Raw genomic sequence first — 27,695 nt, forward strand, 5'->3', positions numbered from 1 at the left:
CCTTTGATTGTGTCTGGCATCCTTTAGCCCATATATTATCCTCTGCAAGCGTTGCTAGCTTCCTCTCTGGTGTTCACTACATGTCGGATCCTGCTCTTTGAGCTTCACCAATGTGGGAGTACCTCAGTTCTATTCCTGTTATGTATCCTATGTACTCTTTAGATAATCCTTCAATGTGGTAAGGATTATCTGGTCACATTCAATGTCACCAAAACATAGTCTTGCATCTTCTCTTACAGAAGGGATCTCAGCTCACATTCTCTTACCCTCAGAAATATGCAAATCACTAGACAAGATCAGTTCTCTCTCTCTCTCTGCTTGGACTAGCATTTACCTCATTTACCATATTAATGTGATGGGTTTCTCAGCATTCAGAAATCTCTTGTTCAAGATGCTATTTTACACTCAAACAACTCTTAACTATTTACAAATCCCAAATCCACCCATGCTTAGAATACCACTCACATGTTTGGGGTGGAGTACCTAAAACTTCTCTAAAATTTCTCGATGCTGTCCAGAGGAAAGCAATTCAGCTCATAGATAATCCTTCTCTTACAGATTCACTTCACTCTCTATCTTGCAAATGCAATGCTTTGGCTCTTTGTCTGTTATGCAGGTACTTCAGTGGTTATTGCTCCACTAAATTGGCAACCATCATTCTTCCACTTTCTGTTGTACCTGTTAATACAAGAACAGCAGCTTCCCAGCATCCCTTTACTGTAAACACACTAAACATGCTTTTCTTCCCATATCTACCTCCATCCTCTGGAACAGCCTATTGCAAGAATTATTTCCAAACAACTACTGGTCACATTCAATGTCACCAAAACGCATTCTTGCATCTTACTACCTACAACTCTTCAAAAAATATGTCAATAAACTTCCAAGTCCTCACCTGCACCCAGACATTGGCACTGATGTGATTATAGGTCCTTTCACCTCTCGTGTGTGTGTGTGTGTGTGTGTGTGTGTGTGTGTGTGTGTGTGTGTGTGTGTGTGTGTGTGTGTGTGTGTGTGTGTGTGTGTGTGTGTGTGTTAGCAAAGAAAAAAAAAAAGAGATTTTTATTATTTTTTTTTTTAATGGCACCCACCAATGAAAGATTTTGTAAATCTATGGTACATTAGTAACTATGGGTGAACTAAGGAATTTTTTTTTTGTTTTTTAATTTATTTATATTTTTATATAGTTCTGGAAACCCTGTTTTAGAGACCAAACATGGAACATTTTCAAACCTCTTCAAAACTTTTAGTAAGCAGGGCAGTGAAACTTATGCTGGGTGATCAAATTGAGTCAGGAACTTCAAGCAATGTCATTATTTTTGATAATATTGAATAAAAGAAATTAAAGAGAAATTAGACAAAAAAAAAAAAAAAAAAGATAGCAGTATACAAGGCAGTGTTCAAACTAATCTTAATACAAGGATCATGGAGTAAGGTTAGAAATAAAGCAGTTAATCAAGGATGAAGACTACAAATGGAGTTCTTAGAAAATGAGGGAAGCAAAAATAAAGAAACAAAGAACTATTAAAAATGAAATATCTGAAAGGCATTGGTTATTGTTCATATTTCAGAAAGTGTATGTTGAACCATCTAGAAACAGAATAGAAAACACATTAACAAAACAGTTGGATGAAACAAAAATGGTATGGGAAATATCAGTCATCCTCTTCCTCTAAGATAAACTGAACAGAGTTAAGTTTGCTTTAGAAAATGAAGACATTGATCATATCAGAGATCTGATATGTAACATAATTTAGGTTTCATTACTATAAATTAGTAATGAAACCTAAATTATGTTGGATTATCTTAGGTACTATACACCCCATGAGAAACACGCCAGGAAAAGATGACAGTAATAATTACCATGCATTGCTGATAACTGTAGACTCATAGTCTGCCGTTGTCTTTTTTTATGCTATTGTATAATATTTTTATATAAAGAATTTCATGATTCTGATACTAATAATTAATTAGTCACACATAAGACAATTTTATTAAAGAAATTTTAATAAGTACTCTTTATAAGTTCTGCTTCATCTGTTAAAATTAGCATGTATTACCTTGATTTAGTGCAATATTAGACCATAAAGACATTCTATTTTCTTATACTTGCAAATATATTAATCAAATAAGTAGTAACTCTTATATGTTAGGTTGCAGGTACAGATGATCAGCCATTTAGACAGAGACCTTTTACAGTTCCAGAAACACTAAGTGACATCGTAAGCAAAGTTTATTGCCAGCTAAAAAATAAACTTCCAATTCTGCAACATAAAATGTCCTTATACCTGGCTAATTCAGACACAGAATATATTCTTTTTAAGCCAGTGAAGGTAAGATTATTTAAAAATCTACCATAGCAAATTATTTATTTTCAGGGTCAAAATTCTTGAACTTGTTTAATTTAATGAATAAAGTTTTATCTATTTCAGCCACTTTAAAATAAAAGATTTTTGATTGTGAAAAGACAGATGTAGAATATTGTTGACTCGTAGAAGTTTTCAGTTTATATTAATATTTTTAAGATTTTTTAAAAAATGTGTTTACTACTAATTGATTACCATTTGAAAAGAAGTCATTAGCAGTTGAATAAAAGAAATTACAATTTCTTAGCAATTTTGCCTATAATTTATTGTCACAGCCAATGATGATACTTTACTTGTACGTATTGTGTGATTTTCCCTAGCATTGCTATGAGATACCTGGTGCCATTGAAATACAAAATATGAGGGGGGGGGCACTCTGTTTTTCAGAAAGGAAAAGATAAATATCAAAGTGACTCAAGATTAGGGGAAGAGGACAAATATTGAAATGTACTAATAACTTTTAGCAAAGATACCACATGCCAAATTTCATAATAAAAATACACAGATTGCTAGTTTATAGTAAGCTACTAGAAATGGAAAATTACAAGAGGCATTCTGAAAGTAATGCCTCCATTGTGATATCTCCCATCCAAAAGAAAAGTCAGTGGGAGAAAAAAAAAATATATATAAATCAAGTGGATATTAAATCCAGCATTATTTCAAAGCTGAATGCAGAAACTATGAAAGTTTTATACAAAATTTGACCAGAGAGCTTACCGGAATATACTTGCCGCCATTTATGAGTTGCCCTAGTGCAGACTTTATAGGAGACATGATCGCTTGCCCAAGCATCCATATATTCACCTTCTGTTGGTCCATTTTGATAAGGTTTCATTGGCCTGACAGCTGTTTTAAACCTGATTAAACCTTCAGAGAGTTTTTGCTTTCTTAAGGTTTCGTTTAGTATAAGGAACTCGAAGTGTTGGAGAGGTGTATTTTTCATAAGCAAACTCTCAGTCAGAATATATGGATCTTGGGCAAGCGATCATATCTCCTATAAAGTCTGTGCTAGGGCAACTCATAAATGCTGGCGAGTGTATTCCCATTAGCTCTCTAGTCAAATTTCATACAAAACTTTCATAATTTCTGCATTTGGCTTTGAAATAATGTTGGATTTAATATCCACTTGATTTATATAATTTTGCATTGCTGAAATGAAGCCTTTTGGCTCTTTATTTTAGTAAAAAAAAGATATTTTGAATTGTCTACTTTATTTTCATTAACTATTTTTCAACTATATTTCTATCTTTCAATACATTTTCTTTCTCCACTGCATAACAAATGTTTCAAAGCTGTCATAGTAAAACTCCTCAGGTTGTTTTTAAGATCATTTTCTCACCTGTGCTTTAATCTATTTATCATTTCAAAATGAGATTCCAGATATGTCTTCAGTTTAGGAAATAACCAGAAATTTAATGGAGCAAAGTCTAGGCTCTCGAAAGGAAGTTCCCCAACTTGGTTCATTCAATGATTATTGACGAGTTCCTCAGGTTTTAAGTTGGGGTGAGATGCATAGATTCCTAATCTTGTTTACCTGGTAAGAAAATAAAGTATTTCCAGGAATGGTGTGTGTGTGGGGGGGTAAATACAAACCGCCATTGTAAGACTGAACTAGAAATAATATTCTTGCAATATACCTCCATCACAGTTATCAGGAAATCTCAACAGAAACATGAAAAATTCAAGTATTAAGATATATATCGACTGTTTCAAATAAAGACGAAACCTATTGTGATCCTCTTTTAGAAACATCTCTTTGAAACACCATGACACCTTGTAATGAAATACAAAAGAATAATCAAAGTTATTTATGACAGTAATTATTAATTTTTTCTAGTATACATACATGTAACATAATTTTTTTTTTTTTAATCAGTGAGACACCTGAGCTTGGCATTGTTTCATTATGTCCCTTGCATGAGGTCAGATTGTAGGTAGGCATACTCCCAAATCTTCTTCCAAAGTTTCAAGCCAACAAGCTATTCTTGTTTTTTATAGTGTGCATTGCAGAAAAGCTAGCTTCACACAAATGTGAAGTGGAGAAAAGAAGTGCTTCAGTTGCCTTTTTTTGTGATAATGGGATATTCACTTCGAAGAGACAACCAGAATGAAATAGAATCTGTTGTTGAATGTTTTAAGTTTTAATCCTCTGTCATTCCTTATTTCTGTTAGCTCATTGTCTTTTGGTGTTTAAATTTGCCAACTGACACGCACTTAAGACAAACGGATCTCTTGCAAGGGAGAATATTTTTGCTATTAAGTGTTCAAAGTTTGAAAAAAATCAGCTAACTCAGATTGTTGAGTTGTCAAAAAAAGTTAGAAGCTCCTCTTTTAGTTCATAGAACCTTGAAAGAACTCGTCCTCGAGATAACCACCTCACTTCTATATGCATTAGCAGCTGTGTGTGAGAAGCTTCCATTGAGGAACATAGTGCAGCAAACAGTCTCGATTGTAACAATCTACTTTTGATATAATTAACGATTGTGACAGTCTTATCTGGTACTTCTCTGTGTAGAAAACAATTTTGGGGTTCTTTTGTTGAGCTATCGTGACAAATTCTTTTACACTTCCCGACATAGAGCTAGCACCATCTGTACAAATACATGATTGCCAGGACAAGTTGTGAGAATTGAAATAATTATGAACAACATCAGAAATGTTGTGGCCCTTTGTTGTTTCCAGGAGTGGTTGACAAAATAAAAACTATTCTATGATATCTGTATTATAAACAAATATACTGAATGCTAGAAGTTGAGCTTTTCCAGTGATGTCAGTTGTCAGTCTTCTTTAATGTAAGCTGGTATTATCTGACATAGGGTTTTTAAAGCCTCCTTTTCATATTCCTCACCAAACATGATATTTACAATTCTATAGCATGCCAGTAAAATTACAGATTCAATAATTGTATAAGATTTCATCTTTTTGGCAACTATTTCAGCAACAGTGTTACTTGCTTCTTGCACTTTTTCTATATTGTCACAAATTTGGTGAGTTTTATCGAATGCAAGTCTTTTGGAATATTCCACTGGTTTGCATAAGTGGGAGTGTTTTGACTGCAGATGTCTCTTCATTTTGCTAGGAACTGTTGCTTGATTTGCCAATTTTTCGCTACATACAACACAAATTTGACATCTTCACTTGAAATAAAGCCAAATGACAATCTCCATTGCATTGGCAGACAATGGTTTTAGATGTGCTAACATCACTTACTACTTTACTGTCATCTAATTTTCATTTTTTTTAATTAGAAACTTGTCCATGTTGATGGATCCTTATAAAAAAATAAAAAATCAACCAGGGTAAAAAAGAATTAATGAATTAATTCTTACGAGTTAAAAGAAAATATGAGTATCACTTAAAATTACTGGTCTTGTAACATTTTAAAAATGCAGTTCAACACCGTTGAAACACAACAAAACAGATCTTACAGAATTGAAATCGATTCAGCTGTATTGGCGAGAAAAATGCTCAAAAATTTCAGTTGTTTACTGATTAAATATCTGTCTCATTGTTATACAGCACCGACATTACAGTGTAAGTGCAGCATATGCTATAATTGTCACACAACTGGAGGAACCCATAAACACAGCGATGCATATCTATAATAACAGGCATAATAAATTTATATTATGCCAATATAATCATAAATTTAATTCAGTCTTAACAATTCTATTTGATGCAATATAAACATTATGTACTTTGTAGGTAAAATGTGCAAAAAAAAAAAAAAAAAAACTTCTTTTACGTCATTTTTTATTCCTTTATATCAAAATCTTGCGGCACATTATTTGAAAATAATGTGAATAAACTTCCAATGCACTGAAATTTTTCAGTGCATTGGAATTCTGTTATTTTAAACCTGGTCAGATTGCTGAAGAGAGAGATAGGACATTGCTATCCTTTGGGACAACTAAGTCAGCAAACGTTATGTCTCTTTCTTTGGAATACATAGGCTTACACTTTATTTATTTATTATTAGAGACCCACTGATTGCCATGTTGATGTACCATGTGTCCTGAAGAACAGCCTGATACATCAGCTGGACAGCTACGAAGGTGCTGTCCAGCTGATGTATCAGGTGGTGTAAAAAATGTAAAAAATGCTACAGATAAAATAGCGAAAATACTTGAGCAATACAACTTAAAAGTTGCTCTCATGCTGCTACAAGAAGTGTCCATGTCAAAACAACTTTGCCCCCTTCCCAAGCAACCAGGGATATACAAATTTTCTGTAAATTTAGTGGTATCTGTTTTGTTGGACAAATGAGTCAACTTGGATAAATTACCTCAAAACTAGAGAAAAAAAAAACTTGGCACGTAAGTCAGAATTGGCATTTCATACCACCAAAGAAAAACATCAGATACTTTGGCAACTCACAGGAATGCCATACATAGAATTCAATAATTACATCCACAGATTTAAAGAAGCTACTGAAATGATATGATGTCCAACCCAATGTAACAGAAACCAAAGTCTCATCTTAAACCAGCTTCAGTCAGCATATATATCAAAGGCTATGTGTTGATAATGAATTAAGCCATAAGAGAAGTTGAAAAGCACATCACAACAACGAGCCACACATCTGACATCTTGACGTTACATTGAAGTCTGGTATAAGTTCATTTGATGTATAACAGCTCTTAATTTAGACATCTGTTAATACCTTTTTATTCTATTTGTACTTAATCTGAAGATGTGCATAACAGGATACATGAAACTGATATAAGTGGTTTTCACCTGATGTATAACTATGGCCATTTCCTCCTGATTTATGCTCACGTGTAGACCCACACTTCACTATGTAGGTGTTTGAAACCGAAATCCTGTAGATGTGTGTGTTCATGGGGCCAGTTTGCCTGTTCTGAGGGATGAAAAACCTGAGTTTCCAGGTGAAAAAACCCTATACTTCTGTATGAGACCAGCTAACTCACCTTTAGTCGAAAGAGACCACACTACTTAAATCTCACTTTCAATATTTTTATTCAGTATTTCACGTGCAATAACTGAAGCATTTTCAAGGATAGCAATAACAAAGGTAAACAAAACAAAATTTAATGAGAACTAACTTTGATACCACTCAGAGGTGCAGTCCAAAGATATATAGTTTTTTGTTGATTTAGGTGAAGGATGACATTCGTCCAGATATTTGGCAATTTTTTTATATTCAAATTTGTTTAAATTGAGTGCTCTATAAAGCATAAGTTGAATCCCAGAATGCCTTTTGAAGCAGTCTTTTTAGGTAAGAGTTTTCTTTCCCTATTGCATGTAGATTATCAGATATGTGGCCTGCTAATCCACTGCTTATATTGATTCATAACTATATAATTTTAGTATTATTCTTTTTTCTCAATTTGGCTGTAGATCTACCAGACTGTTCATGATAAGGGAATTTATATTTGCAGTATATCCTTGTACACTTCTGGTATGATAATGGGTAGATCTTTTAAAGAGGAGACTGGTTTAAATATTGGTATTTGTTGAGTACAAGTAACTCTCGTAATTCGGATATTAGGTTCCATAGAAATGTTGCATTATATAAATCGCGTTATACGAGACTCAGATCACATAGAAACTAAATGATAATTCCAGGGTTATGTTCCGAAATCGTTTGTTGTTTATATAATAAAAAAAAATTACATATCCAACAAAAATATATTTTTATTTAATTCAGGTATTTCATGTAAGTTAAGAAAACATATAAACTATGAAACAAATACCATAGTACAGCATAAACTTATAAAAATTACAAATCGTAGTAAACTTCATTGCGCATAATGCATAAATGTTTTAGGCAAAATAAAATAAAGTTCATATTTTAATCATCATCACTGTCTTCAAAAGAAACATTTTGTAGATGTTCTTTATTTATGATTGGCCAAACGGCATCACTTGAAATCTCTTGGACATTATTAGTATAATTCTCATTGCATACTTCTGTGGGTTTAGTTATCAAGAAGTCAGTAATAAGCCCTTGCTTACCACTATGCTGCAATTTTTTATTAAGTTCATAATATGGAGCTAAACAAATATCCAATTGCCTCGTGAATTTTCTGGAGTGCTCCATTGAGGGATTATTATGCGTAAAATAGCTTCCTAACTTTCTTGCCAAGTCCAATCCTTTTGCTAATTTCTTTAAACTGAATTCTTTAATGGATTCATCACAATCAGAATCTTCGGCAGAACTTTCCCTGCCATTTGGTTCAACGTCATCTATTAATTGTACCAGTTCCTTCTCATTTAAATCTGTTTTCCCATCAATTAATTCACTAACTTTGTTTTCAACCATATCGCAAAAGCCCTCTAAGTGGCCATTACTATAAAAATAAGTTTTTACATAAAAAAGCATTACATATTGTATGTAACTCACCAGAAAATAATGCCCAGCTTGAGATTAACACAGTTATGATTTTTAAAGCGCTTTCCTGGCAAAAAATGAAGGCAATTTTCAACAATAAACACTTTATATGGTAAACAATTGACGTACATGCATGCTAAAGGGTATTTCCCCTAATATAAATTCTCTTCTTATAACTACGTGCGATATGGGCAGGCGCAAATTTAACGAATTGATTTTTAAGTCGCACGGTGAAAAATATATAAAAAGATAAAGGGTTACTACAATTTGTAGACCGCGTTATATCGAAACCGCGTTGTATAAGTACCACATTATACAAGGGTTACCCGTATTTTAAAAAAAAATTTTTAGGAATCATCTAAGGAACTACAGCTATATTTTGGGGTGATCGAATTGCTTCTCTTAGTTTGCTCTTATTTGGTGCAGGGTTTAATCATCTCTTTTAGGATTATATCCATTATTAGTGAAACTAAGTTACATTGTTTGGAGTATGTCTTTTTAGAATATATTGTCATTCAAATAAATGGCTCTAGCTCTGCATACTAGTGTTTTTATTATGCCAAACTGGTTGAGTTTGTTGCTTTGGTGAATACATTGTAGACTAAAATTGTTGGCATTAGTGAAACCTGGCTCTCAAAGTCAAGATGCTATAACTGGAATTGAGTGCAAGGATATAATATTTTTAGGAATGACAGAAGAGATAAGAAAGAATTGGGGATAATACTAATGATATCAGATGATTTGAGTCCAGTTATGATAGAAACAAATGAAAGCAATAATCGTAATAATTTCCCATACAGTATTGAGTTTGAGGCTATCTGGTGTAGGAAAAAAAATATATATATATATATGGTGGTTGGTGCTGCAGAGCTTGCAGTTCATTTGGTGGGTATAAAGAAATGCATCTAAATTGTCCAGATGAGTACTAACTGAGTAATTATGATAGGCGATTACACATGAAAGGCTGTTGCATAAACTAGAGAATGTAGAATTGTAATACACTATCTACCAATAATTGTCAGCGTAACTGTCCCTGTCTGGATACTTTAGCAATTTACAATTGATACCAGCAGACATACCCAACATTAGAGTTTGACCTTTGGGCTTTGATCACCTCCTGCACCCTTTTTTTTTGGGGGGGGGGGGACATTTTGCATAAACTTTTGCATCAACACCCACACCCTGCTATCAGACTGGAAACAGGAAACCTTGATTCATCACTCCAGAGTACTGTTTTTCTACTGGTCAATTGTCCAATTCACACGCTCTTTGCACCAGGCCAGACAAGCCACCTTGTTCATTACTGTGATGCTCGGCTTGTGTGCCACTGCTCTTCTGTGGAAACCCAGTAAATGAAGTTCTTTTTGTACAGTATTAGTGCTCACCATGGTGTTACTGGTGCTTTGGAACTCATCATGGATGGTCTGTGCCGACTGTAGCTAGTTTTTGCATGCCATCTGTTTTAACACCCTCCTGTCCTTGTCAGTCATTTTTTTGGCAGCTGCCTTGGGTGTTTTCCTGCACTAGTGATGCCAGAACATCTCCATTTGTTGATTACATTGCCAGCTGTTCATTTTGGATGCTCCAGTTGAGTGCAATGGCATGTATGGACATGCCACCAATGTGATAGCCCACGATGACTCCTCTCTCGAAGTCACGAAGTTCACGTTGTGATTCCATACTACCTGTATTCAACTGCTACAATGAGATACTGCTTCCTACTATCTGCATACCAGTTTTTATGTTATTAACAAACCTGGAATGTTTCATAACTTCAAATAACCTGTGTGTTGAGGCTTAAGTGCTGGAAGGACATCATGTTGGAGGTTTAATGGAATATTTACAGCACTAGGAAAGGATTAAAAACTAATGATCTACCAAAGATCAGCTCACGCCTCTCTCAGTGCCTGGAGTATATAAAGTACCCCGTTCCTGCAAGCTGGCTTACTTCGGACAGATAGGTAGATCAGCAACCATTTAGCTAGAAGAATACAAATCATACACCTGCAATCACGACTATGGTTAATCTGGCCTTGTAGACCATGCTTTGGATACAACCCACAGGATCTCCTGGAGAAAAACCACCATGCTTCACCATAGTAAATTCAAAAAAGAAAGACTGTATTTAGAATTTGCAGCCATACTCAGAAATCAACCGAATTTAAATAAATATAAAGCTTCCCAAAATTTGGGAAACATTAATTATCAAGGTCCCACTTTACATCCTAGGTCCCCTACAAATGTCAATAGAGAGCGCACCACCTAGATAGGACTTTAGTCACCCATGTGTTTCACTTAGTATTGTGTTGTGTGTGTGTGTTACAAGAGTTATTTGTAATTCCTGAAGACAAATCAGTGACTGAAATGAAATATTGGAAACATTAAAATTAGTTTTTATCCTTTCCTAGTGCTGTAAATATTCCATTAAACCTCCAACATGAAGAACTTCAAACAGGGGTGTCTGGATTATTGGTAGATAGTATATAAATTATTGGCATGGATAAGTGGTTGGCTGACAGACAGGTATATGGGAAACATAAATCAGCCAGATTTAATCTGATGTGGTTTAAGGTGACAAGAGACTAAGTTCTGGTGAATACAGAGGATAGTCCAATTTTGTGATTGACTATTTAGCTAGAAACTTGCAGGCAGCTATTGCGTCGTGTGCAGAGGAATTGTATAGATGATCCAGCTTCATGTAACTTTGCTAACACTTCTGAATAACAATGTTGGTTCATTATTTTTCCTTCTTTAATATTGAAATGAACTAACCCTTACAATCAAAAAAACAATCTACAATCATGATATTGATGCCTTTTTTTTTTGGTCATGAAGAGGATGTTTTCCCATTGCATGTTTGAGCATTTTGTTTCAGGGTCATACTGGAAGCACCAAGTTTCATCATCAGTAATAACTATGAGAAAACAGTCAATTGTTGTTACCTAGTTCTTTCATTGTCTCTCACATCTTCTAGTCCCTCTTTAAACCTCTTATGCCAATCAATATGCTTTTTCATGGCAACATCACCATAAACCACCTTAACACGTCCAGAGTTTCATTTGATCAGAAGATCTGGAGATTACAACATCAAGTCACTGCTGCTTTTCACTCAAAATTCAGACTTATCTCTCATTTGGGAATCCAAATCTTCCTCTCTATTTCTCTGTCTAAATTTAGTTATTTTGCCATTAACCACACACTTAATCATTTGTCAGGCTGAACTAATTACCACACTTAACATATTTTCACATGTTTGATGAGTTTGTAGTTGTTCAGTTCTTTTGTTGTCTCTCTCTTGTCTTCCAATCCCTCTTTACACCTTATGCCACTCAAATACATGCATCACCATAAACTGCTCTCTAACAAGTTTAGAGTTGTTTCACTTGCACTTTTGCCTAACTTTGTACAAAACTTTATGATAATGTGCTGTTATAATTTTTCACTCATTTTTTGGCCAAAAGTGATGCACATATGCAAACTCTATCGCAGCTTTGTAAAGCTTGACTGTTTTGATACGACTCAAGGCAATAGTACAGACATGTCCGAGAATGCAGTCACGTGAGAGTACAAGGCCATTCTTGGAATTTGAGTGTCACACTTTTTGTGTATGTTCAATATTGAAATATTTCAAGTTTAGGTAGCACAGGCTATGTCCAACTTATGAACGGCTATAAAAATGAAACTATAAATTACACTAGTGTCCAAAACCTAAGGACAAACACTATTTCTAAAGATTATAATCATGTATTCAGATGAATCCACTTGTGGCAATTTGTATAACTGACAATTTTGAGTAAAAAGTGGGCACACATTCAGATTTTTGAATCGTGTGCAAAGGGGTCACGTGGTAACACTCAACAAGATAAAGGGCAAAGGGCTGTGCTAAACAAATTGAATTTGAAGGAAACTCCTTTCATAAAAGGAGCTTCCTTCAAACTACTTTCATGAAACTTGGATATCTTGTAATGTCTCATAGACATCGTCTAGATAATTTCGTGTAAGGAAGAATTATTGGAAAGCTTGAAGAAAGCTGCAGAATTACAGATATTGCCAGAGAGTTTGGATTCTCACATATCCTTGTATCCAGGCTCTGGGCACATTTCAAACCAATGGAATGTGTTCAAATAAGGAGGTAGTCCTTGCTCTGCAATGGAGTATGAAGAGAATTTTTTGATTATAACAACAAAACATAATTCGTGGCTATAGTCATCAAAATTTTTTCATATACAGGTTAAAATGTAGTTCATTCTTAGCTTTTGGACACCAGTGTAATTACATATATTACCAGAAGTATTATTGGAATGGAGCATTAAAAGGAAATGAAAATCTCTCAATTTTTCTGTACATGAAATTCACCTCAATAAAGCATTCACAGAAAGGAGGATTATCCATCACTGATCACCTATTTGCCAAGTCATCATTATCATCATCATCAAATTCCTGGCATGTACCCTCAAGGGGTGTACAGGATATGATAGTATTACATGAAAAAAATTTCATCATTACTAACTTTCTATCTACAATTTTCCCCCAAATCAGTCTGTTACTTGTCAAGACTCAAACATTATCAGATCTTATATTTCTATCATCTAAGGCACTTTGTACCATATCAATCCACCTATATCTTGGTCTTCCTCTGGGTCTTTTTCCTGCCAACTTGGCAGAGAACACTTGTTTTGCTAGTCTTTCTTCGCCCATTCTGTTTAAGTGACCATACCACCTGAGATTTGCTCTGCTAACGCATTCCTGGATGTTGACAATATCAAGTTCTTTCCTAATATCCTCGTTTTTAATATGATATTGCCATTGATGCCATCTGTTCATGCCTCTAATCTTTCTCAGGACTCTCATATCTTCGGTCTCTAGTCTTTGGTCAAGTGTTTTATTTCTGATCCAGCTCTCAGATCCATAAGTTAAAACTGGTTTGAACATTGTCTTGTATACAGCTAATGTAGTGTTCCGACTAATTTCTCTCTTATTCCATATGAATTTATTCAATTGACTTCCTACCATACCAGCTTTGCTGATTCTGTTGTCTATTTCTATATTTAATTTACCATCTACAGTAAAAATCGTGCCTAAGTAGCTGAAATGTTTCACTTGTTCCACAGGTTCTCCATTCACAACACAGTTGACATTTTCAATGATTCTGCCTATTTTCATTGTCTTTGTCTTTTTATTGCTGACCTTCATACCATATCTATTACAACAGATATTCAATTTAGTCAGAGAATCTTGCAGACTTGTAGTGGATTTATTTAGAAGTATAACATCGTCCGCATAAAGCAAAGAGCTGATATTAACATCTCCAATTCTGATATCATGTTTAATACCACTTTCCTTCATAATGTGATCCATATAGATAATGAATAACAGAGGGGATAATGTACATCCTTGTCTCACACCAGATTTAACATTAAACCATCTTCCTGTACTTCCTTCAATTCTAACTGCTGACTTACAACTCAAATAAAGACTAAGTATTGCTTGATATAATGCCCCATTGACACCATATAATTGTAGTGTATTGAATAGCTTCTCTCTTGGCACCTTGTTATATGCCTTTTCCAGATCGACAAAACTTAAATACAGATCTTTGTTATATTCCCATGCTTTCTCGACTATTTGTCGTAAAGTGAGATCTGATCCTGACAGCCTCTATTTGGCCTGAATCCAGCTTGTTCTTCACCAAGCTTTCTTTCCACAATTCTTCTTAACTGTTTCTCAAGTATACTTGCATACATCTTGCCAGGAACACTCAGTAGGGAAATACCTCTTTAATTGTCACATTCAGTTTTATTTCCCTTTTTATATGTGGGTACTATCAGAGCTCTACTCTAATCGTCTGGAATTCATCCCTCTGTCCAGGCATTCTGAACTAGCAGTGCAGCCACTGTAAGACTTTTACACCTCCATACTTGAGCATTTCTGGTCGAATATCATCTACTCCTGCTGCCTTTCCACATTTCAAGCCTTTGATGGCTTTTTCTACTTCAAGTATGGATATGTATTCCTGACTGCATGCCCGGTCAGTGTTTTTTACCACTAAGCTGTCATCACTGCTTGTTTCATTTAGCAGTTTTTCAAAATAATTACTCCATATTTCAAGGATATCTTTTTTTCCTGTTTTCATGTCACCTTTATCATCTCTAACTCCTTTTACAGCATTCTTTCCTCCATTCCTAAGCTTCTTCAACAACCTCCAGAATATTTTGCCACCTTCTTGATATTTATTTTCTATATTCTTGCCAAAGTCCACCCATGACTTTTGTTTAGCTAGTTTTACACACTGTTTAGCATTCTTGCATTTGTCTCTGTATTCTCTAAGAGCACAAGCTGACTTATTTGCCAGGAACTTTTGATATGCTTTCTTCTTTTCCTTCACTGCCTCTTTAACTTCCCGTGTCCACCAGGGAGTTCTGATTTTTTTATCCTTGCAGACTACCTCACCACATGCCTCTCTGGCAAAATCAATCAATGTTTTCTTCAGAGTTTGCCACTGAATCTCCAAGGTTTGGTTGCTGTTCTCAAACTCTTTCATTTTTTCTTCAATAATCTTTGTGTATTTTAGTCTACAGTTCACATCTGAGAGCTGCTCAACTTTTATTCGCTTTAAAACTTTCTTACATTTTATTCTTTTCAATATAAAATTCAATTTTATCCTGCTCAAGACTAAATAGTGATCACTTCCAATTTCAAATCCTCTGTACACTCTGGTGTCCTGCACCAGGGAGAAAACATCACTATCAACAATAACATAGTCAATGAGACTTTTCTTATTCATTGCCTCTTCTCTCCATGTGAATTTGTGCACATTTTTATGTTGGAACATGGTGTTAGTAATAACCAGTCCATATCCTGAGCAGAAATTCAACAGATATTTGCCATTATTATTAGCTTTACTCTTTTCTCCAAATTTTCCCAAAATATTTTTGTATGTCTGATAATCATTTCCTACTCTGCTATTTAGATCCCCAACAAGGACCAACTTTTCCTTTTTCATTGTGTCAGTTGCTTTTTCTAAAGCCTCAAAAAATTCCTCCTCTTCTACCTTAGTAGAACCTTCTGTGGGACCATAGTCACAAATAAGTCTCATTGTCCACATTACTCTACTTGAGACTGACTGCCATTCAAGAAGATTAGCCTCGTATTTTGTGTTGAATACTATGGCTACTCCTTCTTTTCCTTGATTGTCATTGTCTGAATATAACATTTTGTATTTATTGCTCAGAAAGATCTCACCAGTTTTTGTCTTTTTTGTTTCAGTCACCCCTATTATGTCGATCTGGTACTTATCTAATTCCTCAGTTAGCCCCATTTCTTTGCCATTCAGGCTTCTTATGTTGATAGTACCGAGTCAAGTCTTTGCCAAGTCTTGTGTGCTTATTTGGATAACCTAACCACAACTTCCTTTAACATTGTTTCTAAAGGAAGTGTTGAGTTCTGAACAAAACACTTGAATGTTTGAAATACAGCCCATTCTTCCATAATCACAGGTACTAAAACAATCTTCAAAACCAGAACAAGTTATGCATTATAAAATTCCAGTGAATGATGGAAACCATCTCTGTATAAATTTGTATTATAATATTTATATATATAATGCTTTATATTATAATTCATCATAAAAATTCATATGATGATAATTCATCATCATATGAAAACTACTACTATGATAGAGTAGAACTTCAGTTTAATATAAACCGGAATTAAAAAACTAGATATTTTGACCTTCGCATCAAGGTCATCATCTGGAGTATACACATATATACAAAGAGACAAGCTGTATTACAATCTACATGGTTTGATAGGGTCAACCGTTAAAACTATTGGCCTGACCTCTGGTGGGGGAAAAAACCTTACTACATCAACAGTAGAGTCCTCTTATTATCTCCCATTCAAGTGCCGTCTCCTATCTAGGAGGTTGACTACCATGATGTGACTCATGGCTAACTATGGGCATAACGACATGTGGTGAGGACCCTATCTCTTCATGACTGTAATCCGTGTGTGTGTTCATGAGGCTGGTTTGCCTTTTCTGAGAGACGAAAAACCCGAGTTTCCGGGTGAATAAACTCTCTACCTCCGTATGAGACCGGCTAACTCACCTTTAGTCGAAAGAGACCAGATACAAGTTCCTCACGTCATAAATGGGAATCGAACCCAGGTCTTTCCAACCAAAGGGCTTTGCCTATACCGACTGAGCTATGGAGGCTCCCATTATCTATTTGGTTACAAAAATAAATTAAGATGGAAAGCAACATGTTCACACAAAGTTACTTATAATAAGTATACATATAAATTAAAACAAAACAGTATGGATGGTGGCCAATAAAAGCTGAAATAATTGCTTCGATTCCTAAAGTCAGGTTTTTCTGGAAAACTTTAAGAACTAAGTGGGCTGAATGTGTGCCATCCAAATTATTGTGATTTTTATGCCACAATTATTGTCAAGGTTAGGATGGTTAATCAAAATTTCACAGGCTTCTTTAAATTTTCATATGATATAAAGAACATGTACTTTTCAAATCAATTTGGTGTAGGGTGTTAAGAGCATGATCTGAGAGGCCTGCTTCACCAAAATTGTTAAATTTAATGTGTCATTTGTCTTTTTTCCAGATAGAGATGGTACGTCAAGTTTCACCAATATAAGGTAAATTCCAGGGTGAGCCAACAAGGGGAGAGAATCCTTAGAGGAGTTGAATATGTTTTTTAATTTTATAGGTGGTTTAGAATTCTGTGTAGAATTCTGTTTAATTTTAATGTATGGGATAGCTATGGTTTTACTGTAATCTATATTATATGTATCTTTCATGAAGAACTCTATTGATAGTATTTTTGCTGTAGCCATTATATATAAATGTATCGCTAATCATTTGTGATTCTTGTTTAAGAGTTTGTTCTTTAGCGCAAATTGTTATAACTCTATTTTTGAGATTGTTAATGACTCCAAGTTTTTGCGAAGGGTGGTGATATGAGTTAGCGTGTATATATTGGCTGGTATGTGTAGGCTTGGATACCAGTGTATCCAAGAAAGGAAGTGAGTTCTGATTTTCAATTTTAATAGTAAATTGTATGTGCTCATGTTGTTCGTTCAGGTTGCTGAGGAAGGTGTTTAATGTTTGGCGGCCATGTGGCCAGATAATGAAAACATCGTCAACATATCTAAGCCAAACTAAGTTTTTTAAAGTAAAGGAATCTAGAGCAAGTTGCTCAAAAGCTTGCATATAAAAGTTAGCAATTGGGGGGGGGGGGGTGAGCCCATGGCTGTACCTCATTTTTTGTAGGTAAGATTTATTTTGTAGTAGCTGTGCATTCATATGTTATGAGTGATATTCCGCACTGTTTTTTGCTGTCAGTTTGGTTTAACACATGTTATGTAAAGGTTTGTGATATTTTACAGTAAATTGTATCTGAGAGATACCGCAACTCCGATGTCAGTATAGTATGATTTAGTTGTTTTTTTTATTCTTTATTCAATAATTTCTAGATTGTAACTGAAAATAAATAAACCATCATGTATTACTGAAATAGACAGCCAAAGGCTTATTTATCATACATGTCCTCTAGGACAGTGCTTCCCAAACTGTGAGCTGCAGCCCCCTTGGGGGCCATATGTTATTTAGGGGAGGGGGATGAAAATAATGTCTACATTGCGATTTTTTCGGGGGGGGGGGGGGGGGGGGCTGTGAAATATTTTAATTTTTCCATAGGGGACCCTGACATCCAGAAGTTTGGGAAGCACTGCTCTAGGAGATGTGCTTTACATTATGGAAAATACTAAGGAAAGTGATCTGGAGCTTACTCCACCTTTACTATGAATTGCCCATAAGGTTTGCTTATGCTTGCATCTGCCGAAACTTTTAGTTTCTATATATTCGGCACGAAACTCTTGTAGTTTCTATATTTGGCGATGAAATAATGTTGGATTCAATATCCACTTAATTTGTACCATCATGTATTATATTTGCAATGTTTTTTATGTTTTATTGCTTGTTTGCCGAGGTCTGGAGAGTCGTTGCTTGTTATGGTAGAATTTATGCCGATAAGAAAAAAAACTAAAACTGTTGAAACGATTCTTGATAACTTCTTTTGATAAAAAGATTGCAGTAAATAATGTAGGTACAAGTATTTATTAAACATTTACTTTGCATTTATTTTTTATCTTCCCTAAGAGTACCATATAACACGAATTATTAATACAGTAATCGATCATGGACGAATTGTAATTTTTACCATTGATTATTAGATTTGATTAACACGATTTTGATATATGCGGTAACATCGAAGGATACCTGCATATGTGTATACTCCAGATGATGACTTTAATGTGAAGGTCAAAACATCAAGTTTTTATTTTGGTTTATATTAAACTGAAGTTTTACTCTAGCACAGTTTTTGTTTCCATAATTTTTATAATTCTAAATTCTAATCACCATGTGACTATATTTATTTTTTCTCGTTCTTCTTGGAGAAAAGTTCTGTTCATGTCAGTTAATTTCTATTTATATTAACATTTATGAGGTTTATTTGAATTCCATTATTGACAAATATAATTTGTGTGTACTATGTTAAAAATTTCCTTTTTCTCCACAGACTCGAATTCAGACTACATTTGAACAATTAATTAAAATTATATCAGCAAATTACACCGAAGAAGAACAGCTAATTATTGGATGCCCTTCTATCCATCAGGTAATTCATCATAAAAAAATATATTAGGTATAAAAGTAAATGCATAGATTTTAATTGAAATTTCTGGAAAGGTAGAATTTTATAATTTTTAAGCTCCTCTGATTACAACCAGATAATTTCATTGTTGTATAAGAAAGAACTGACTTCAAAAAAAAAAAAAAATGTGTGTGAAATTCACCTTTTATTTTAATAAACTGTGTCAGTTTTTGGAGATGCACTGAATTTAAATAACGGTGTTCTTTTTCTAGTTACCTAAATGAAAACATACTGTGGCATTAATTAATGCGTTGAAAATTTCTGAATGGTTACTTTTTTTTTTTTTTTTGTAATGTAAACTCCGTTCACAAAAAATTTTTAAACTATTGTACATTTAGTATTATGGATGTACTAAGATTTCAGTTCCATTGCTCTAGAGATCAAACAGTACTTTTTCAATCTTCCCGTAAGTAGGATAGTGGTCTCACATCAGGTAGTAAAAATTGTATGTAAAGACACAGTGAGATTCAAGTCTATAGCCTGTTGGTTGGAAAGTTATCAACTTGATCAACCAGAAAAGAGCGTGCTAGCCAGTAGTTAATTTTAAGAACCAAATAAATATCTAAAGTTATAAATTAATTAGCACTGTTTTTTTTTTTCCCAACAAATCCAAATGAAAGATTATTAAATGATTTCTTTGGGGTTTTGCAAGGAAAAAAATTTTCATTGCAACTTCTATCATGAAGAAAACTAAAATCAGTGAAATTCTAAATAATAACACATACAAAATATATATTCGGGCAGTTGATGATCGGAGAAAGAAAAAGAATTGCAGGCTGTTTCGGTTGAGTAATGTGAGCAAACATCAAAATGGGAAGTTGAACAGTGAGTTATTTGTGCATATAATTCCACAGAAGGCACCTGGTGAGACTGTTATCTTACTTATTGGAGCTCTGAAGTGGCTTTTAAAAAGTCCTGTGCTTGATCTCTAGAGCAGGAGTTCTCGACTGTAAAAATAAAAAAAAAGTCTATAAAGTCCTTAGCCTATCAATGGTACTAACGTGCTATAGGTTTAATTTTTTTTTTTTCATGGGTGCGAGTCACATAAACATGAAGAGACATCAAATAAGAAACTTCTCGTTGACGCTATTACTGTTGGCAGTGTTTTCTTTGTGCTGATTCAGGACACAAGAATATACAGAGAGTTTGAAATAAGAAGTGATCACCATTTACTTCTAAGAAAGTTTAAAAAAAATAATAAAAATTAGCAGCTTTCAGATAAACTGTAGACTTAAATAAATTAAAGATATCAAGAAATTATATACTTGGTTTTTAATCCTTTATTATTATTATGCAACATCTCCAGGGAGTCCAAAGACTCATCGAGGGAGGTTTAATAAATTTAGTTTAATCCTTTATCCAAGTGTGAGCAAACAAAGTTTGCGCCTGAAAGTATCTTCAGGACTGGGGTAAGGTGGTACAACACCAGGGCACTCCTTGCAAAGGTGGAGCAATTATTTATATTATTATTCATATTACACTTATTCAAGCATAAGCTTACGGTTTGCACCTGAAGTATTTTCAGGACCCAGGCAACTCATTTATAGAAGCTAATGACTTCATATAACTTGCTTTGGTATCCCATAATGCAAATAACATATCCTTGCAGACATGCATATTGCTATGCATTATGAGAAGGCTCACTACTCACACCGGTTTCAACCTTTATTGAGGTCTCATCAGTGGAAGCCAGACCCAGAAGTGATATTAAGGTTGAAGTAATGCAGAAGTCATATTTTCATATATGAATAGCCAAAAGGTGTTACAACTCATTATTATTATAATACTCTTGATTAGAGATGGAGGTTTTTCCACTTGGTTATACTATAAATTAAAGATGCCATGAAATTATATACTTGGTTTAATCCATTATCCAAGTGTAAGCAAAGTTTGCACCTGAAGTATTTTCTGGACTGGGGAAACTCGTATATAGAAGCTAATAACTTCACATCACTTGCCTTAGTATCCCATAATGCAAATCACATATTCTTGTGGACATGTATATTGCTATGCATTATGACAAGGGTTTCGACCTTGATGAAACCTCAATAAAGGTCAAAACTGGTCTGTGTAGTGAACCTTCCCATAATGCATAGCAATATACATGTCTGCAAGGATATGTGCTTTGCATTATGGTATGCTAAGGCAAGTAATGTGAAGTCATTAACTTCTATATATGAGTTGTCACAGTCCTGAAAATACTTCAGGTGCAAACTTTGTTTGCTTACACTTGGATAAAGGATTAAACCAAGAGTACATAATTTTTTGGTATCTTTGATTTGTAGACTTAAATATACAACATTATTCAAGAAAAATTGAAATGGTTTAAAAACAGAACCACACCTTAAATTCAGTGGCAGACTGAAGAAAACTGGTTTATTCTGCCAGGGAGGCATGTGGTGAACCTGCCATTAAGGATAGAAAATTAAGAACACCATGGTGGACTCAGGAAGTTAGAGACAATCTAGGAAGAGAAGAAAGCATATCAAAAGTTCTTAACAAGCATGTTTGTATGTGCACTGACAAAAATTGGGTCTTCCCTGGTCAACAATAAGTGATACCATACTATGGAAGCACAGGGTGTCAGTTACAAGTGATACTTGCAGTGGACGACCCACCACTCACCAAATGTGACTGTAGGGTGCTACAAAGGATATGTAAAAACCATCACTCATTGACTGACATGTTGAATGTGGAGTTTCGGGCATCGACTGGAACATGAATCTGCACAAAAACATTCAGAACCGAGGCTTAAAACATGGGTTTCCGTGGTAGGACAGCAATATGCAGCATCGTCTTCAGTGATGCAAAGAGTGTACAGTGGGACATGGAAGCTTAGAAAGCTGTATTATGGAGCAATGAATTACACTACACCCTCTACTGAGTAGATGGACAGATGCTTTCCCAGTGAACATCTTGTAGCAGAGCACATAATCCCAACTATGAAATTCAGAGGTGACGGTATGTTCCTGTTTTTCCCAGATTTGGCCTGGAACCTCTGTTTGTGGTGCGACGAACATTGAACTCAGAGCTTCTTCGTGTTGTGTGTCCATAAATTCTTCACTATGAATTGAACTCAGAGTTATCTGGACACTGCAATGCTTCTCACTGTGTGTTTTTTCTGTGAAATGGCCATTGTCTCTTTCAGCAAGACAATGAACCATGTCATAAGGCTGCTGCTGTAACTATGTAGTTTGTGAACATCACCACACTTGACTGGCTCCACAAAGCCCTAATCAAACATCTGTGGGATGAACTGTAGAAGAATGGTCCAAAATTCTCATTGATCGCTATTATATGCTCATGGAAAGTATGCTTCATAAGATTGCTGCAGTTATTGCAGCAAAAGGGGGTCCTACATCTTATCAAAGTGGGAATCATGGCTGTTTGTTCCTCACACAAGTGTCCATTGACTTCTTTCCAAGCATTGTATTTGGTGCTTCATTATGCTACTTACATGAAATCTAAGTTTTATATGTGTATGTATAATATATATAAAATAAATTTGTATTAAAACAACAGTAACCCTTTTACTCACTCACACAAATACATAACCTTAAAATATTGGGTCTCTTGGCATTAAATACAAGATATCTGCAAAAGCAGAGATTCAGATATTTTAGTGAGAGATTCAGACAACGGACAACTTAACTATCTTGCTCTGGAAAATCAAAACATGTTCTTCATCAGTCCTTAAGTTCATTAAAGGAAACAGCTGCAACAAAATTTCTTGCAGATAGTTGCACAAGAAAATGACAACTCATATCTGTGTATTCAACATGTCTTACTTCAAGCAAGTGCCAAAAACAAAAGGGAATTATTTCTGATTCTCCCTTATATTCTTCTTCTATCCTTTCCATTTTTTATTATCTCTCTTGTGTCCTTCAGCTGTTCATTTTATATCACAGTAGAGCATACATTGTTGTATTCTTTCAGTTGCGACTGCATGAAATGACATCACGACAGCTGGGTATCACAGATAGTAAAGTGGAATTTTCAGTACTAGTGGACTGAATATGTTTATCTGAACTTTTCCACTTGACAATCATTTCATTGCACTCAGTATAAAAAACGTCTATAAGTATTTTAATTCCAACAGTGTTGGAAGGTATTGTATATATTGCCTATTCTTCATGCTGCTGAATGATAAGCTGTTTCCACCAATAACATAGCCAAGATACACTCTAAGGTTAACAGCCTCATTAGTAGCTACTAATAGCAAGCCTACAAGCACTGCTGCTATATTCTTCTTATAATAAAATATTGTTTTAACAAATATTTTATACACCTTTTATTTCATCTTCAATTACCTAAGTTAACAATAATGGTTTCCTTAAAACAAAAGCATGTCAAGATATTTAAATATCTTAACATTTTGTTATAACGATTCACTGCATATGTTCAATTTTGAGATGATTCATGAAGAGCAGACTGAATAGGAAATTTGCACCAACCTTGTATCTTGTAATGGCAGAAATTTTAGAGAAACTGGTAAAAACAAAACTTGCCTACAGAAATGGGCTGGAGAATATAAGAATGAAATATAAACTATTGACTTGGATAAATAGGTGGCTGAAGGACAGGTATTGGGAAGTAGTATATGGGAGGGGGTATTGACCAGCAGGGTAATTCAGGGATTAGTCCTTGGACCAGTGTTGTTCATTCTGCACATTAATGATATTGGGAAGGATCCAACAGGAAATCAGCTGTTTGCTGATGATTCATAGTATGAAGCAGGGCTATCAATTTGGCCAATTCAGTATGTTCTTCAGATATTCGGTTTTGGCTGAATCAGTAGCAAGACTTGGTATTCAGCCAGCTGAAGTGGAAAAATTCATGTTACGTGCATCGTAACAAATCTGGGGAAGCCTCCCCTTATCTTGCATCACTTCAAAGATATTTTGGTGTTTTTATTTTATATTATGCAGGCTTAAAAGTTTGATTATATTATAGAGTATTACAGTTTGGCAATAAATAATAATAAAGTAATATTCAATAATTTTATGATTTATGCAAAGATTCAAAATTTGTAAAAAAAAAAAATATCTGAGTTATACAGGAAAAAGGATGTATGCATCTATAATTAATCATGTAAAAGCATAGGCAGTGAAACTGATTTATCAAGCCACAATACAAGAACAAGTAAGCAGTCACAATTTAAAATAAATTCACCAAAACAACAAATGTTGTTTGACATTAATTAATAATCTAAAAAAAGGTGCAAATGACAAACAGGCAAAATCTATGCATTCCATTATAGAAAATAATTGCACTGGATAACAGGCCATATTCAATTGCTAAAACCTAATAAATAGATTTATTTCTGCAGTGTAATTTCTGAAAAAATTTCTTTTGGCATCAGCTTCCAGCATATTCGACAGTTTTTTCCAAATCAAATATAGAACTCTCCAAAAACAAAAAATTCTTTTCCTACATCATAATTTATCAATTCAGTTTGATCCATAATTATTCTCTATATTTCACTATTTAAAATAAAAGTTCCATTAATATTTTTATTTTAGGAAATAAGTATTTATTCTGATTTTTATGCTGTACTGTTTTTTTTTCAATGTTTCCTATAAAATTTAATTATACTTTTATCATATTGAAATGAATGTTGTGGATCCAGCTATAGAAAGCAGAAAATAAATTTAAAGTTTCAAAATTTTACCAGAGAGCTTATGAGAATGTTGCCTTGGCTTTCAGTATTTAAAGGACATTAACTCTGCACAGGATTTCACTGTTTAAATGTTACAAACTTTTCGTTTTCATCATAGACAATACAAAATTTTAGAGCAATACCTTGTGTTAAATATTCCACAACAATCCTATATCAGAAAGTTAAATTCACAAGTGGACTCTCAGTAGGTGCATATTCAAATATTAAAGTATAGAGCAAAGAGACTTTAATTTCGAATAAATAAGAAAAATAGTAGCAGAGAATATATGGATACATTTAAATTTAAAAAACTTTATAAAATTTATAAATGTTTTGAGATTTTATTAGAGAGCTTATGATAAAGGTATATTTCACATAGTTGTGGTACATTTTTTAATATTTGGCTATAAAGCATGTATGGATCCATAATATTTTCCTCTCAATATCTTGCTAATGATATACTGAAGCCTCTTTGCTACAGTTTTTTATTTTCAGAAAACAAACATTTTATTTTTACTTCTTTTTTTTTTTAATCAAAGAAGGGCATAAAAGTCTTCATTTCAGCAATGTAAAATAATCCATAATAAAAAAAGATCAGAGCTTATGTGAATATAATCTTCAGCAGTGGAATTTTTTTAATTTGGATTACTTAAAAAAATTTCTATTTTATATACATATGGATTGATCTGTTTATTTTACCATGCCAAAATGATCCTTTTCTGATAATTACTTTTATGTACTGATGGCAGTTCATTTATGAAAAATACAATTCACTAGCAGAGGATTGTTTTGGTGTTGAGTTTTTGTTCTGTTAAGGTTACTTTTTGATCTCTGATGTGAACCAATAGTTAGTGACACCTTTCAATCTAGCAAAAGTTTAATAAAAAAAATTCCTACATAAAAGGTAATACGAACACCTCTCATGTCTTTTAATATGCAAGCTAAGGCAACTCTTATGCCACAGGTTCTTTATTTGAAGTAATGTGAAGTATTATTGAACATATTTTTCAGTCTTTCTTTGTTCTGCTAAATTAAATTTTATACACAAATGTTTTGAACAAAAAAAAAAGCATGCATTAAAATTTTTATCAGTTTTTTAATGTGTATTTTTCCCCAAAAAACATAAAATTTAATTCGCTTTGGTTAACTTTCAAACTGAATATTCAGCATTTTGCAAAATTATGGTTTGGCACATTCCTAATTAGCATTACATGCCAGTGCCTAACATTTTATTTTAGCTGACAAGAATGGAACTTCTGAAGGTATCTGCTGTTGAAATGTATAGCTCTTTTCACTGAAAAATATATATTTATAGATTTTTTAATTACTAAACATCAGTTCACAAAAATGATTAAATTTGTATTTATCTCTACCAACAAGCAATTAGTTGAAGTTAGCTCCTTTTCATACTCGAAAATTTGTTACATACCAATTTACATTTATAATTTACTTGATTTTAATTATAAATGCAATCTAATATTTTGTAATAACAGACAAGACAAATGGGTTATGTTTATGAATTCTGTATACACATTTTGTAGCCTATTTTTTTATCAATAATTTGAAATGAAAGGATCCTTAGGCATTATAAAGACTAGTACATGACCATATATGGTGTATGAATATCTAATATTTTGATAGTTTACAAAGGAGATCAGATAATAGATGATTACTATATATTTTTTCTTTCTAGATAAATATTGTGCTGTCTTCATCTATATTACTTAGTGATCAGAAAGAAAAAATTAATGCAGCAGCTATTAGCAGCAAAAGAAATAGTATTGCATCTAATCCGTGAATACTACAAGTGGCCTTTCTTTGAATGTCAATTTTTTTTTCCAATAAAACTGGAACACAAAACAGCATTAATCTGTTATTTGTATCAATCCTGAAATTTTTACGATCATGCCAAAGGAGCAAAAATTGAATGAAATTTTAATTTATTAGCATTAGGGATTGCTCTAGCTCACATCCCCAAACATAGTATCATAGCTGGAATCAATTTGTAGATGATTTCTGAACATTACCATTGTAAAGTACTTTTGTATTATTTTATTTTATTATAAAAAAAAAAAACATGTACATAATTTTGGAGTATTCTGTGTAAAAAAAAATTGAGAAAGACAAAGTGAAAGATATAAAATATCTTGCATTAAATCTCATGAAGTTTTGATTCATTATTTCATTTTGAGATGCCTGCATCAACACATTCATGCTGGAAAATTGTTTTATGTCTTATGCTTTCTAGGAAGGTGAAAAATACATTTATTTAGGCTATATGAATAACCAATAAATCACTAAATGCATTTCAACACAATACTAACACAAATCCCTACCCACTCTTCACAGCAAAGCAAAAGTAATTTTATTGTGGCTCTAAGTACAATGCAATTTCAAAATAATAAAATTGTTCTAAGAATTCTCAAATGTTATTTTGCCGGCCTGGTTGGCCAAGTGGTTAGTGTATCCAGCCAGAAGGCTGCGGGTTCAAATCCCACTATGGGCATGGATGTTTGCAACTGTCTGTGGAAATACTAGTGGTGTGAGCAGTAGATGAAGGTATTTGTGGTTGAGCCGGAGAGTT

At 33.8% G+C, this 27,695-nt stretch overlaps 1 protein-coding gene across 2 annotated transcripts in view; it reads left to right on the forward strand.

Moving 5' to 3' along the window:
* The window catches only part of Cog3 (conserved oligomeric Golgi complex subunit 3), a 195,956-nt gene extending 168,679 nt beyond the window's left edge, over positions 1-27,277 (forward strand). For both annotated transcript variants that reach the window (XM_090414006.1, XM_090414005.1), the window contains exons 18-20: positions 2,154-2,333; positions 19,318-19,416; positions 26,805-27,277. In XM_090414006.1, coding sequence (XP_090270132.1) covers positions 2,154-2,333; positions 19,318-19,416; positions 26,805-26,909 — 384 coding nt within the window. In that variant the 3' untranslated portion in view covers positions 26,910-27,277. The remainder of the gene's footprint in view (positions 1-2,153; positions 2,334-19,317; positions 19,417-26,804) is intronic.
* Positions 27,278-27,695: the final 418 nt, after the last annotated feature.

Source organism: Typopeltis vanoorti, chromosome 24 (genome assembly GCF_054136105.1).
Source record: "Typopeltis vanoorti isolate ZY-2024b chromosome 24, IOZ_Tvanoo_1.0, whole genome shotgun sequence".
Taxonomy (NCBI): domain Eukaryota; kingdom Metazoa; phylum Arthropoda; class Arachnida; order Uropygi; family Thelyphonidae; genus Typopeltis; species Typopeltis vanoorti.